The 13213-nt window shown below is 40.3% G+C and overlaps 1 protein-coding gene across 1 annotated transcript; it reads left to right on the top strand.

Annotated features, from left to right (window-relative positions):
• The first annotated feature begins 6195 nt into the window (after nt 1–6195).
• On the top strand, nt 6196–7646 carry LOC142631986 (uncharacterized). Its single transcript, XM_075806395.1, has 2 exons — nt 6196–6454; nt 7156–7646. The coding sequence occupies exons 1-2, from the start codon at nt 6247–6249 to the stop codon at nt 7443–7445; spliced, it is 498 nt and encodes a 165-aa protein (XP_075662510.1). The 5' UTR covers nt 6196–6246; the 3' UTR covers nt 7446–7646.
• The last annotated feature ends 5567 nt before the right edge of the window (nt 7647–13213 follow it).

Genomic DNA, 13213 nt, shown 5'->3' on the forward strand with positions numbered 1-13213 from the left:
GAGGGGCTCTATTGCCTCGGGATGGACACGTAACAAATATGGCCTAAAAAAAGAGCGCTTGTACAATTTTTGGTCCTCGGACAACTAGAAACAAGAAGCTTTTCTTCGCATTATATCAGCCTCTCCTTTCTCTTTGGGAAAAATGTCATCCTTAAGGAACATGACAATGGGATCCATCCAACTAGGTCCCACTCTAATCTGATGAATCCATGCCTCCTCTCTCTTTACCTCGGCAGGTTTGCACAAATCTTCAACTAGGATAACCTGAGATAAACTCTAGGCCGAGAAGATTGCAAGCGTGGCCAAAGAGCCTGCATGAGTATTTTTGCTTCTAAGGATTTGCTGTAAGGCGAAAGACTTGAACTCTAATTGTAAATGTCTGACCTGACTTAAATACTCTTGCATTCTCGGATCCTTAACTTCCAATTCTCCCCCTACCTGTTTAACAACCAGCTTGGAATCTAAAAATACTTCTACCGCCCTTCCTCCCATTTTCTGAACCATAATCATCCCTACCAACCAAGCTTCATATTTCGCCTCGTTGTTTGTGGCCGAGAAGCCTAACCTTAAGGATTTCTCAATAATAATCCCTCAGGAGATACCATGACTAGCCCCACCTTGGATCATCTTTGCTTAGCAGCACCATTAACATATACCTTCCAAGGCAAAGGTTCTTGTGAGGAGACCATTCCAATTGATTTTTCATCCATGTTCTGCTTTTCTCCTTCTTCTTCTAAGGGAGCTTCAGCAAACTTGGTCATCAGATCCGCAAGTTCTTGGCCCTTAATAGAGGTGCGAGACATATACTTGATATCAAAAGCCTCTAGAATGGTACCCCACTTGCCAATCCTTCTTGTGTAATCAGCTCTTCGAAATAGAGATTGAAGAGGAAGTTGAGTCAACACCACCACTCTATGGGCTTGGAAGTTATTAGGGAGTTTATGCGTAGCATGCATCATTGCTAATATGACATTTTCCAATGGTAGGTACCGAACCTTTGCTTCATGTAAGGATTTGCTCACATAATAGATTGGCCTCTACACCTTGCCATCAACCCGTATTAGTACCAGGCTAACTATATAGGGAGCCACAGCAATGTAAGCAAACAGAACCTCATCCTCCTCAGGCTTGGACATGATGGGTGGCCGAGAAAGGTATTCCTTCAATTGCTAAAAGGGCACACTCCTTAGTTCATTCAAACCCTTTCCACTTATTCAACAACTAGAAGAAAGGTCTACACCTATCCGCTGACCAAGAGATAAATCGGTTCAAGGCGGTAGTTATTCTTGTTAGTCTCTAGACTTCTTAGGGTTTTGAGGAGGTTGTAGACTGTTAATCGCTTTAATCTAGTCAGGATTGACTTCAATTCCGCGATGAGTGACCATGTAACCCAAAAACTTTCTTGAACCAACCCCAAAAGAGCACTTAGAAGCGTTAAAGCAGAGCTTGTGTTTTTTCAATATTCCAAAGATATTTCCGAGGTCACTAATGTGCTTGGATTCTAATTTACTCTTCACCACCATATCATCTATATAAATCTTAATATTTTTTCCTAGTTGTGGCTCAAATATCCTAGTCATCATCTTCTGATAGGTGGATCCAGCGTTCTTTAAACCAAAAGGCATCACTTTGTAGTGGTAATTTCCAGTAAGAGTAATAAAAGCTATTTTCTCTTGATCTACAAAGCTAAAGGTATCTGGTGGTATCCTTAGAAGGCATCTAAAAAACTCATTCAAGGATGGCCTACGGTGGCATCCACCAACTGATCTATTCGAGTTATAGGAAAGGGGTCCTTGGGGTAAGCTTTGTTCAAATCCGTGAAATCCACACATACTCCCCATTTACCGTTTTTCTTCCTCACTACCACCGTGTTGGCCAGCCATTCAGGATAAAACACCTCCTTAATAGCCCCAGCCTACTTAAGCTTAATCACCTCCTCCTTGACAACGTTAGAATGCTCTTTAGATGAGTGCCGAGGTGGTTGCTTTTTGGGGGTGATGACTGGACTGACATTTAAATGATGGCAAATAAAATTTGGATCCACCCTAGGGGCTTCGTAAGCATTCCATACAAACACATCAATATTCTTCCTAAGAAACACTATCAGCTCCTCTTTCTCCCGAGGAGACAGCTGAGCTCTGACTTGAAAAAACCTTTCCGTATCATCACCTATAACAATTTTTTTTAACTTCTCGTACTTTGACCCTTCAATTGCCACATTCACCAAAAACATTGACATTTTTTATTGCTATAAGTCCTCTCTAGCAGAGGCCGAGGACTCCGTCCCAGTTTGATGCCTAATTGCAGCCACCAAGTACTGCCTAGTCGTAGATTGGCTCCCAACCACTCCTCTACCCTATCCCCTAATGAGTACTTCACCTTGAGGTGCAGAGTGGAAGAAATGGCCCCTATGGAATGAAGCCAGGGTCTCACCACAATGGCGGTATAAGGGAAGTAAGCATCCACAACAATAAAATCCACATCGACCACCTCTGAACCTGCTTGGATAGGTAGCCTAATCTAATCCATTGGGACAACAACCTTTCCATCAAAATCCACTAAAGGTGAATCATAACATGCCAAATCCTCAGGTTTCAACTTTAGCCCCTTGTACCACTGCCCTGATCCACCAACACCCTCTTCACATTATAGCCCCCTATTCTAACCTTATTAGAGTGATATAAAAATTGCTTTAATTTACCACCTTGGACCAGCTGCTTCAGGTGATTCCATAAAGTTCTGTAGTCCTCTGTAGTATACCCTTGCTCCTAGTGATATTGGCAATGAAGGCTTTGGTTACGCGTTGTGAGATCCCCTCCTATCTTATTTGGCCATTGAAAATATGGTTCATTCTTAATCTTTTATAGGATTTGATGCACTGGCTCTTGGAATATAGTGTTAACCACTTCTAGATTGCCCAACAAAATCTTGCCAAGGACGATTATTATTGTATTTGTCCGACCTGAAGTCCCTCCTATCCTCATGGCCATCAAACCACCTCATGGCCACTGGCCCCAAACTGGATTGAAACACCTTGCACATTAAAGTCTCATTCTTAGAGTGAACAGTCATTCTTTGGTTGAAATGACTCACGTGCTCCATAGGGTCCGTCCTTCCATTATACATGGTAAACGTTGATTGAGTAAACCGTTGAGGAAGCCTTCCCCCCTCAATTCTCCGAGTAAAAGGTGATTTGGAGATTTGATTTAGAGCCTTACTCATGGCATCGTTGCCTAAGCCTTTATGCGATGAACTTCTCTTCCTTCACCTATCGCGACGCTCCTCGTCACATGAAAAAGACTCGCTATAAGGAGACCTTGATCTGGGCCGGTAGCTATTATCATTATCACCATCAGAAGAATGGTCTGAACTTGAAGGAGTTCCTCTACATCGCTCGCGGCGCAACTTTCTTCGTAAACGATAAATTTCTTATTGCATGCTTCTGGTAGTTGCCTCATGAGAGACGTGGCTCCCACTCTTGGATTGGTTCCTACTGGTATGTGTGGTATTCACACTAACCTCCCGGTCCCTTCTTTGCTCAAGATTGAGAAATTGATCTTGATGCTGGGACCCAACAGATTCCTCTCAGTTTGGCCCTGAGCCTGCCATCATTAAGTGTTGGCTTCACTAAAGCTTGAATAGTTTTCCCACAGACGGTGTCAATTATAAAGACATAGTTTGGTGCCTAGGCCCAAAAGGAAAATGACTTAGTCCCAAAGAGCCCAATACAATGAATTTGTAGAGAGTGGACTAGAAAACTAGGCTTTAATGAATTAAATAGTAATTATAGTGAGCCCAGATGATAAGAAAACAAGAATAAACTGGTTTTTTCCAAAGAAAATTGTCCTTGGCACAGTTCGAGGAGACTAGTTCTTATATATATTGAATTTGGTTACAAGTATAGTTCTTGTTGCTACAGTGTTTTTCTTTCCAATCTCTGATCCCCTCTATAAGGGTCTCTTTCTCTATTATATACCCCTCTCTTCTTCATCTCCACCATCCACGTGTAGGTTAAATTGCTGGCTTTGATCCTTATCCCATTAGCATTTTCCTAAAGTCTTTAGGAGTAGCTGTAAGGCTGCTGGGCACTATTCAGGTATCACCTCTACATTAATGCGGCCAAAGGGTTAGCTGCAGAGTATTCAATGCGGTGGTAGCAGCTTTCTCTTAGATATTTCTTAGCTTCCCTTTGTCTTATACTTCCCTGATGTTTATTCTTATCGGTAGAACCTTTGAAATGTTGCCCTCAAGAGCAGACTGATCCTTTTAGCCTCTGCTTTGCTTAGCTGATGAGGCATTCATCCTCAAACTATCTTCCCAAACCTTTGCAGTCATAATTTGTTGTTGTTTATTTGTCCTCGGACCACTAAGCGTCCTCGGACAAGGCCCACGGCCCAACATATAATCTTGGGCCTTTCATCCCTACATATGTCATGCTTGCATTATGTGACTTATTATAACTACATTAAAATTATTAAATAATTATCTTTTAGTTAAAATGTATCACCAAAAATTTCAAAAATGAAAATGTTACTCTATTAAAATTCAATTTTTATAAATTTTAATATAATTAAAAATTATTTTTAATCTATTTATAATATTTGGCTTTTGATAAAAACTTGGATTTACTCAATGTTTATTTGCCATGTATCTTAAAATACAATTTTATTTTATTTTTAATATTCAATTTTAATTATATTATTGAAATACTTTCTTTATTTACATATAATTTTGGATTAACTTGTTAATTGTATAAACATAATATTAGTATTAGAATAAAGTAAAAAATATATATAATTGTTATGGTAAGTTGACAACGCTCCACTACTGAAGATATTAAGAAATTTTGTAATATTTTTTATAAACAAAAGAAAAGAAAAGAAAAGAAGGAATGCAGCAACATTGACTCATTTCTAAATTCAAATAACTTAAAAGTATATGGTGCTTCTATTGTCAAAGAGGTGGGATCTTGTGTAACAGTTGCATACAACATCCCTCTTATAATAATAAAGTCTATTTTTATAATTTTAAGCTAGTCTAGTGCATTAGTGCACTATACCTAATACGGTATAGACACATGTATCATATTGTATCTAGTGCACTGATGCATTGAACCTAAGCCGAATCTACTTTGATATAGAGAGATGTGGTATTCAAGGTTACACAAAATATAATAAATTGTGCTTGAAAACTTGGGATTTGAAGCTTTGAAAAGGGAAAGAAATAAAGGGGAAAAATACTTGGATTTGCAAAATTGAGTAATTTTATATGGGTTCAATTAATGTATGCTGGACATACATTAATAATCAATTTTAGTCACTTTTTCATTTTTTTATAATTTTTTTCCTAAAATAGTATATTAATGTACATCCTAAGGACATAAGTTAGTAAAACCCAATTTTATATAAAGAAATACTAATGGACCACCCTAAGGGCATTTGTTAGTGATATATTTTAGGAAATGTTTTATGGGATGAGGAAAAAAAAGATAAACAATTAATGTTTTAATAGCTTTTTCTATTTTCTATAAAAGTAGTATCAAAGCATTCCTAAAATGGTTTATTAACAATTGCAATTACGGATACCTATTAAAAGGAACTATATATATAGGGTTATGTGAATTGGTGCCCTTAGGAAAATTGTTAATAAATCATATTGCACTAAGGGCACCCGTTAATATGACCCTATATTAAAAAAAAAAGTCTTGTTAATGAGTGTTCACAATTGTTAACAAACCATTTTTAAAAGAGCTATGCTACGTTCACAACATTTTTACAATATTTTCGTAACAAATTACAGGTGGTTAATTGTTATTGATTCAAATTTGAACTTAACATTAAGATTACTTTTTTATTCCAACAATAACAACCAGTAACAACTTGCCACTTAGGATTTATTATAAAAATATTCTGAAAATGTTATGGACATATCATTTCTCTTTTTAAAAAGTTTTAACTTTACTTTTATGGACAATATAAAAATTTGTCAAAAAATTTAATTACTTTATTATTTTTCTGTAAAATATTTCTAAAAATAATTTCAATTAACATTTCCATTTTGTATAAATAATTCAATAGATACCCTTTAACCCAAAAATAAAAAATAAATAAATAAACAAAAATGTTGAAGTAATGTAATTAAAGCATTTAAACCCTTCACTCAAAAAAAAAAAAAAAAAAACCCCTTAAACCCTCAACCTCAAAAACAAACGGAGAGGCTAAAACCCTAAACAAAGGAGCAGAAGCGATGGACATTTACATGAAGCGAACTCTATTACTGATGAGAAGCAGCGTTACTACTTTCTACGCCAACAAGCCCAATCATTTTCCCTCCTCACTCGTTGCCTCGACTCAGTCTCGACTCAGGCTCTACTCGTCAAATGGAAATGGATCCAATTTGACCCATACCCAGAAACCCAATTCCTCCCTTGATACAGAAGACATCAGTAATCCAGGTAATTTTCCAAATCATAGTATTCAATTTTTAAGTTTTTCAACTTACCCTCTGTTTGGTTACTTAGAAACCTCACCACGAAAATGAGGGAAAATTCATAGTCTCTAAATACTGAAATTATTTCACATATGTTGTGTTAGTGGTTGAGATTAGTAGAGATTAGTTACACACTTGAGGATTCTTGAGTTTCTATCTGTATTTTTTGTTGTTACAAATTTTAATTTGTTTAGAAGGAAACTGATTCTGTTATTTTTGCAATTTATTCTTTGAATTTTTAGGGTTAAAGTCTCTCTCTCATAAAATTTGGGAGTTAAAAAAAAATTCAAGGCATAAAATATTTGCAATTTACTGGGGAAATTGTTTTGGGATTTTTCAAGTTGTTTGCTTATGCGGGATTGAGGATTGAGGATTATGAATTATTATTATTTTAGGGTTGTGAAGATCTGAATGTTTTCAATTCTGGGTTTCCCAATTCTCATTATTTTCAGTATAAATTTTAAGATTTTAGTTTGGTTTTTTTTTTTTTGCTTTTTTGGTTAAAACATGAATTTGTTTAAATATAGGGGTTTGTGGATTTTATTATATGCATTGTGATAGTTACCTGTTACGAATAATCTTCTTTGTTTTTGCATTTATTTAGAATGTCTTATTTTTTGGTCTCCGTAATTACAATTTAATCAAATTCGAATGGTTTGGTTGCAGAGCTGAAAAAGCTCATAGATAAATTCTATGCGGGTGATGCAGAGGCGATACCATCAATTTTTGAAGCGATTTTGAAAAGGAAATTGGCAGGTAAGTATGAGGAGGCTGACAAGGAGTTGATGGAAGAAATTGTTGGGAAGACACATGAGTCTTCGGATGATATTGAAGACGAGGAGTCCAATGAGGAGTTTGAGTCTGATTTGAATGAATTGAGTGAAACCGATGAATATATTGATGAATTGCATAATGCAAGGGAGATTGCCATGAAGAGAATGGCAAGGGACGAGTAATGTGAACACTCTACAGTTTTGTTGATTTTTAATCCCAAGCATGCTTGATGCTTGTATCATGTTGGAGAATTCAATATGTGCAAGTTGAATTATTAATTGCACTTGTTTGTCTGACCAATCTATGTTATAAAATGTATGTAGCTGTGAAAATTTTCTCTGTATTCACCATTTCCAAGTATCAAAACTGTTATATCGACTGGACTCCAAAAGCTGTATTAGTGGAAACATAGCCACAACAACTAAAAACCTTTTTTTTTTTTTTTTTTTGTGTGGGATCGAAATACCAACTAGCAACCTGAACCAACAGCAACAACCCAGACTCTAGTTATTCAACTGAGCAAACCAATCTAACAATTTAAACCAGCTGCTACAACCGCTCTAGATACAAGAATACAACACTGAGCTGAAACAAAGTCAAAATCAAAACTAATTACAGAATTGCATTAGTACTCAGCCCCTCAAGAACCACCAGTTAGTACACAAATCTTTGTGGAGGATAGTGTTTCCTGTCAGGGCAACCTTTTCCAGCCTCGCTTTGACTTCCCAACCATTACTCTTCACAATTTGCTCCTCAGTGAGTACTTCCCCTTCATAGTTTATGTTTTTCATTTGAATCCAAATGTGTTAAGCTGAAACCCACCAAGCCACTTTACATAAAATAGATTTATAGCCCTTGCCTTTCAGATTGATGATTTCCAATTGAACTATTCTTCCCAAACCACAGGGTCAGTGATTAAACATGACCCCATTACATGCCAAATATGCATTCAATGTATATCTACAGAACTGCTGCTATGGGGTGCCATTTTACTGTGGTCTAGCCTTGAAAGAAAGGAAGAAACTAGTCGTGAAAATCCATCATTTATATTTGCTCCAATTGAAAGATGTGCAACCTGTTGTTCCTGTTTGATGTCCTTTATGCTACTTTTGATTAATAATCATATTAGGTCAGGGGATTAGAGATAATCATTGATGAGTACCCATGTTAGCAAAATAAATTGGAACTTGAATAAAAATTAGTCAGTAATCAATCAACTAGTGCAATAAATAAGAGAGCAAACACAAAGTTAGGGAAGCAAGGGCCGGACTTTATAGGGTTTCAGACTTCAGTCCAACATATATCTTGTTGGTGGGTTCATTGGGGACGTAATGGAATTGTAGTCAGGACTTCTACTATGACCGAATCGTGACAATGCCAATTCAGAGTGACTAAAATTTGAGAGACATAATTGAACCATAGCAAGAAATTCTACTTTAATCAAACCATAATGATCCTCTTGACCAAGCCAATCACTTGCTAAAGAACTTAGAAGGCGGTGGCCAATTGGATTTTTTTTGCAAAATAACACCATTTTGCTAACTATTTTGTTAGTTAGCAACGCTTCCAAACTATTTAGGAAACTAGTATTTTTAGTCTCTTGGACTTGAGTTCACTAAGACTCAAATTCCATGTGCCGGCAGATTGAGGTGGAAAGTTATCCATGTGGAAAAGACTTGAGTTCCCTAAACAATGAAGCACCTAAAGAATGAAGCAATGCAGCAACCCAAAAGCAACAAAAACAAAAACAATGATGTAACAAAAACAACAAACCTAGAGAAGCAACAACGAAACAACCCCTATGATTTGGACTAAACCCAGGCGGCGAAGGCTTGAGGCAAGGGAAATCAACTTAGACTGAACTTCCATTCCCTCTGCTCTCTGAAGTTCCATGGCCGAGCCTCCTTGGCTCTTCCTCCGACCATCATTGCCACCATCGACGGTGGTCCGATCTCAAGTTCATCTCTCTAAACCCGGACCAAAACCCTCTTCTCTCAAGTCAACTCTCTCAATCTAATGACAAACCCCAACCACCACCACCATAAGGATGACTTCTCTGTGTGGGGCAAAAGGATCCTGGTGGGAATGTGGGCCTTTTGGGCCTTGTTAAAGAAGGCCGACCTGACCCTGGGGTTAGAGATTGTTGGTGCTATGGGTCGTCCTATACGCCGAGGATCCTAGGATCCAGCCGAGGATGGTTTTCCCCTCGGACTGACATCAAAGAACCTGAGACTTCATGGTAAAGATTAGGGAATGATACGGTCAAGACCAACGGTTAAAGGGAGAGAACCCTTGAATGTCCTAGAAGCGCCGATGTTGGAAGGATATCAAAGGTAAAGGCTGCTACCTCCACATTAAAGACCCTGCACCTACCACCCTGGCCGCATTAATGAGGAAGTGACACTTAAACAGTGGAAGGGAAACTTCTAGTTACTGTTCAAAGGCACTAAGAAAAGAAATATCTAGGCTAAGGGAGGAATTGGGGGGCAACACGTGGATAAAGTATTAAAAAGAGGAGTATTTAAGGAGGGACCGGGAACAGAAACAGGACGGAACTTTTTGTAACCTAAAAAGAAGAAGGAAAAAGAGAGAGATATAATATAAGAACAGCTTTCGGCTTACGTCCGAGGAGGCCTATTTACATTACTCCTTTTTGTCTCTAAGTACTTGGAATCTTTAGTTTGTCATTTCATCCTCATACACTTCTAACCTGGGTTTCAAGCCCACACTCTACAAATTCTTATTGTTTAAGGCTCATTGGGCCTGAGCCCATAACTATTCTTGGGTCCAGGTGCAATTGTGCACTTACAATTGGCGCCGTCTGTGGGAATCTAGTCTAGAAGTAGTAGGGATATTATGGCAGGCTTAGGCTCTCATCATGCAGAGTCACAAGGATCACAACCTGAAGATCATTTCGAACGTCTTGAACAACGTAGGGATCGTGAGGGAAGCGTCCATACAGAATATCCAGGGGCTAGCCATACTCATGGAGGGGGTAGCACTACCCACGATGAGGGCTCTAAATCCATGCAGAAGGAAATCAATCGTTTGAAGAGGAAGTTACGCCGTGCTAAACGTAAGGTTTCCCCGTCCTCATCTAGTTCTTCCTCAGAGAAGGATGGGGGACATGGCTACGGTTCAAGGTCATATTCCCCCACCAGTGCAACATCCTCTGGTGAGGAGAACGACCAGCCAATCCGCAGACGTAAGAAGCTTCGTCCTAGGGGTTTAGGCAACGATACCATGAGTAGGGCGTTGCACCAACTCTCTAAATCTCCGTTTTCACGTAGGATTGAGAGGGGGAGGCTCCCCAGGAGGTTCACCCAGCCCACGTTTACCATCTATAATGGCCGGACTGATCCGGTGGAGCACGTGAGTCACTTCAACCAAAGGATGGCAGTGCACTCTCATAACGAGACTTTGATGTGTAAAGTCTTCCCCTCCAGCTTGGGACCTGTGGCTATGAGATGGTTCAACGGTCTCAAGTCGGGATCTGTAGGCTCGTTTGGGGAACTAACTAGGGCGTTTGCTTCTCGGTTCATTACTTGTAGCGAGTCCCTCGGCCCTTTGGACTCATTGCTATCCATGGTCATGAAGGAAGGGGAGACACTGAAAGCATACTCCGACAGATATTGGGAGATGTTTAATGAAATAGACGGCGACTTTGATGAGGTGGCGCTAAATACCTTTAAGGTAGGCCTCCCTACTGATCACGACCTAAGAAAGTCTTTGACGAAAAAGCCCGTCCGCGGCGTACGTCGTCTTATGGATCGTATTGATGAATATAAAAGGGTAGAGGAAGACCGCAACAGGGAAAAGGAAAGGAGAAGGTTATCCGAGGGAGAGAAGGGATTGTCGGACAGATATCACAACAACAAGGAGGAGGGATTACTTCGGACAATCCGAAGCTGGCGGCACCGCAGGGTGTAAATGCGTGTCTCCGAGAACAAGTGCATCATTATTAGAAAAAGTTCGTAAAGAGCCCTTCTTAGATGGCCCGGCAAAATGGGGAGTGACCCTGCGAGAAGAAATCAAAACCTTTTCTGTCGTTACCAGGATGTGGGCCACACTGCTAGAAGAACCTGTCGAACCACTGTGGAACCATCTAGCAGCTTTCGTCAGTGAGGGAAAGTTAAAGCAGCACTTGTGTCCCCACTGGGCAAGTCAGTCAAGTTGGTTCAAACAACAGCGGAATAGTTCATCTCGGCCGGCATTGGGACGATTAATGTTATCTGGGCTGCACACGTAGGGCAGCTAAGGTCCTACTAGGGTTATGGCGGTTTCCCATTCGCGCCGAGGATGTGGGTAGCAGGCCGAAGAGATTAAAGAGCACTTTACCTGTCTTGGGTTTCTCGAGGAGGATAAAGTCAGGACTATCAGGCCCCATGACGATGCTCTTGTGGTTACCCTCAGAATAGGTAATTATGACGTGAAGAGGGTAATGATAGATCAGGCAGCGGTGCCAAGATATCATGTACCTGATCTATTTAAGGGGTTAAGGTTGGAGTTGGAAGATTTAACTCCTTATGACTCACCTCTTATTAGCTTTGAAGGGAGAGCCGTTGTGCCAAAAGGACAGATCCGTTTACCGTTCAATCAAGGCACAGAAACGGTTGAAGTAGATTTCATTGTGGTTGACGCGTACTCTCCATATCCAGCCATCCTCGCAGGCCATGGCCGCACGCCCTGAGAGCCGTGTCCTCTACCTTGCATGATAAGGTTAAATTCCTCGGGGGAACATGTTGAGGAAATCCTGGCGGTCGGGTAGTGGCCGAGCAATGCATCTCCGCTGCAGTACTTCGTGGTCAAAGTCGAGTTATCAACCTTGCCCATCAGGGAGTCATAGCGTGACGGCTCAGGAGGCACCCTGGAGCGATAATGGAGAAGATGAGGCTGTTTGCGAGTTAGAGAAGTTTGTAATAACCGACGATCAGAGAGGTTCTTTCAAGTTGGCATACGATTGCCACACCAAGAGAAGATGGAGTTGTTGAAATTTCCGAAGGATAATCTAGATGTCTTTGCATGGGACCCCTATGTGAGGCTCCAGGTGTGGATCCGAACTTTATTTGTCATCATCTAAACGTCAATCCGGCCATTGTTCCGAGGAGGCAGCCACCTCGGCGATCTTTCAGAACATTCCGAGGCTGTGAAGGAAGAGGTTCTTAAACTCAAAGGGCGGGGGCTATCAAAGAAGTTTTCTACCCTGAATGGTTGGCTCATACCTGTCGTTAAGAAGAAGAACGGCAAGTGGAGAGTATGTGTAGACTTTCCTACCGAACAAGGCCTGTCCTAAAGATTCATTCCCAATATGCCACGGATTGATAGAACTGGTAGATGCTCTTCGGACATCCTCGGATGAGTTTCCTGGACGCCTTCAGGTTGCTTCACCAAATCCCCTTGGCATTAGAGGATCGGGGAAAGACTGCTTTCATTACTCCAACGGGGAACTATCATTATAAAGTCATTGCCATTTGGGTTAAAATCATGGGGCTACTTATCAAAGAATGATGACCCGAATGTTTGAACGGCAGATTGGGGAAAACCATAGAAGTATACGTGGATGATATGGTGGTAAAGAGTAAGACGGTACCTTCGCACATCACGGGATTTGGCCGACACCTTCCAAATGCTTGAGGAAGTATAAGTTGCGCCTTAACGCCTCCAAGTGTTCTTGAGTGGGGATCTGGAAAGTTCTTAGGATATATGATCACTCATAGGGGCATAGAGGTGAACCCCGGTGCAGGTTAGGGCTATTCAAAATTTGCCGCCGCCTCGGAACCCAAAGGAGATTCGAAGTTGACGGAATGATTGCGTTGAACAGATTTATTTCTCGGTCGGGCGGCAAGGTCCGTCCTTTCTTCAGTTGTTGAACAAGTGGAAAGGGTTTCAGTGGACCGAGGATTGTGAGTTGGCTTTCCAACGGCTTAAGCAATATCTATCTCGGCCACCC

The sequence above is a fragment of the Castanea sativa genome, chromosome 4, assembly GCF_040712315.1.
Source record: "Castanea sativa cultivar Marrone di Chiusa Pesio chromosome 4, ASM4071231v1".
Taxonomy (NCBI): Eukaryota; Viridiplantae; Streptophyta; class Magnoliopsida; order Fagales; family Fagaceae; genus Castanea; species Castanea sativa.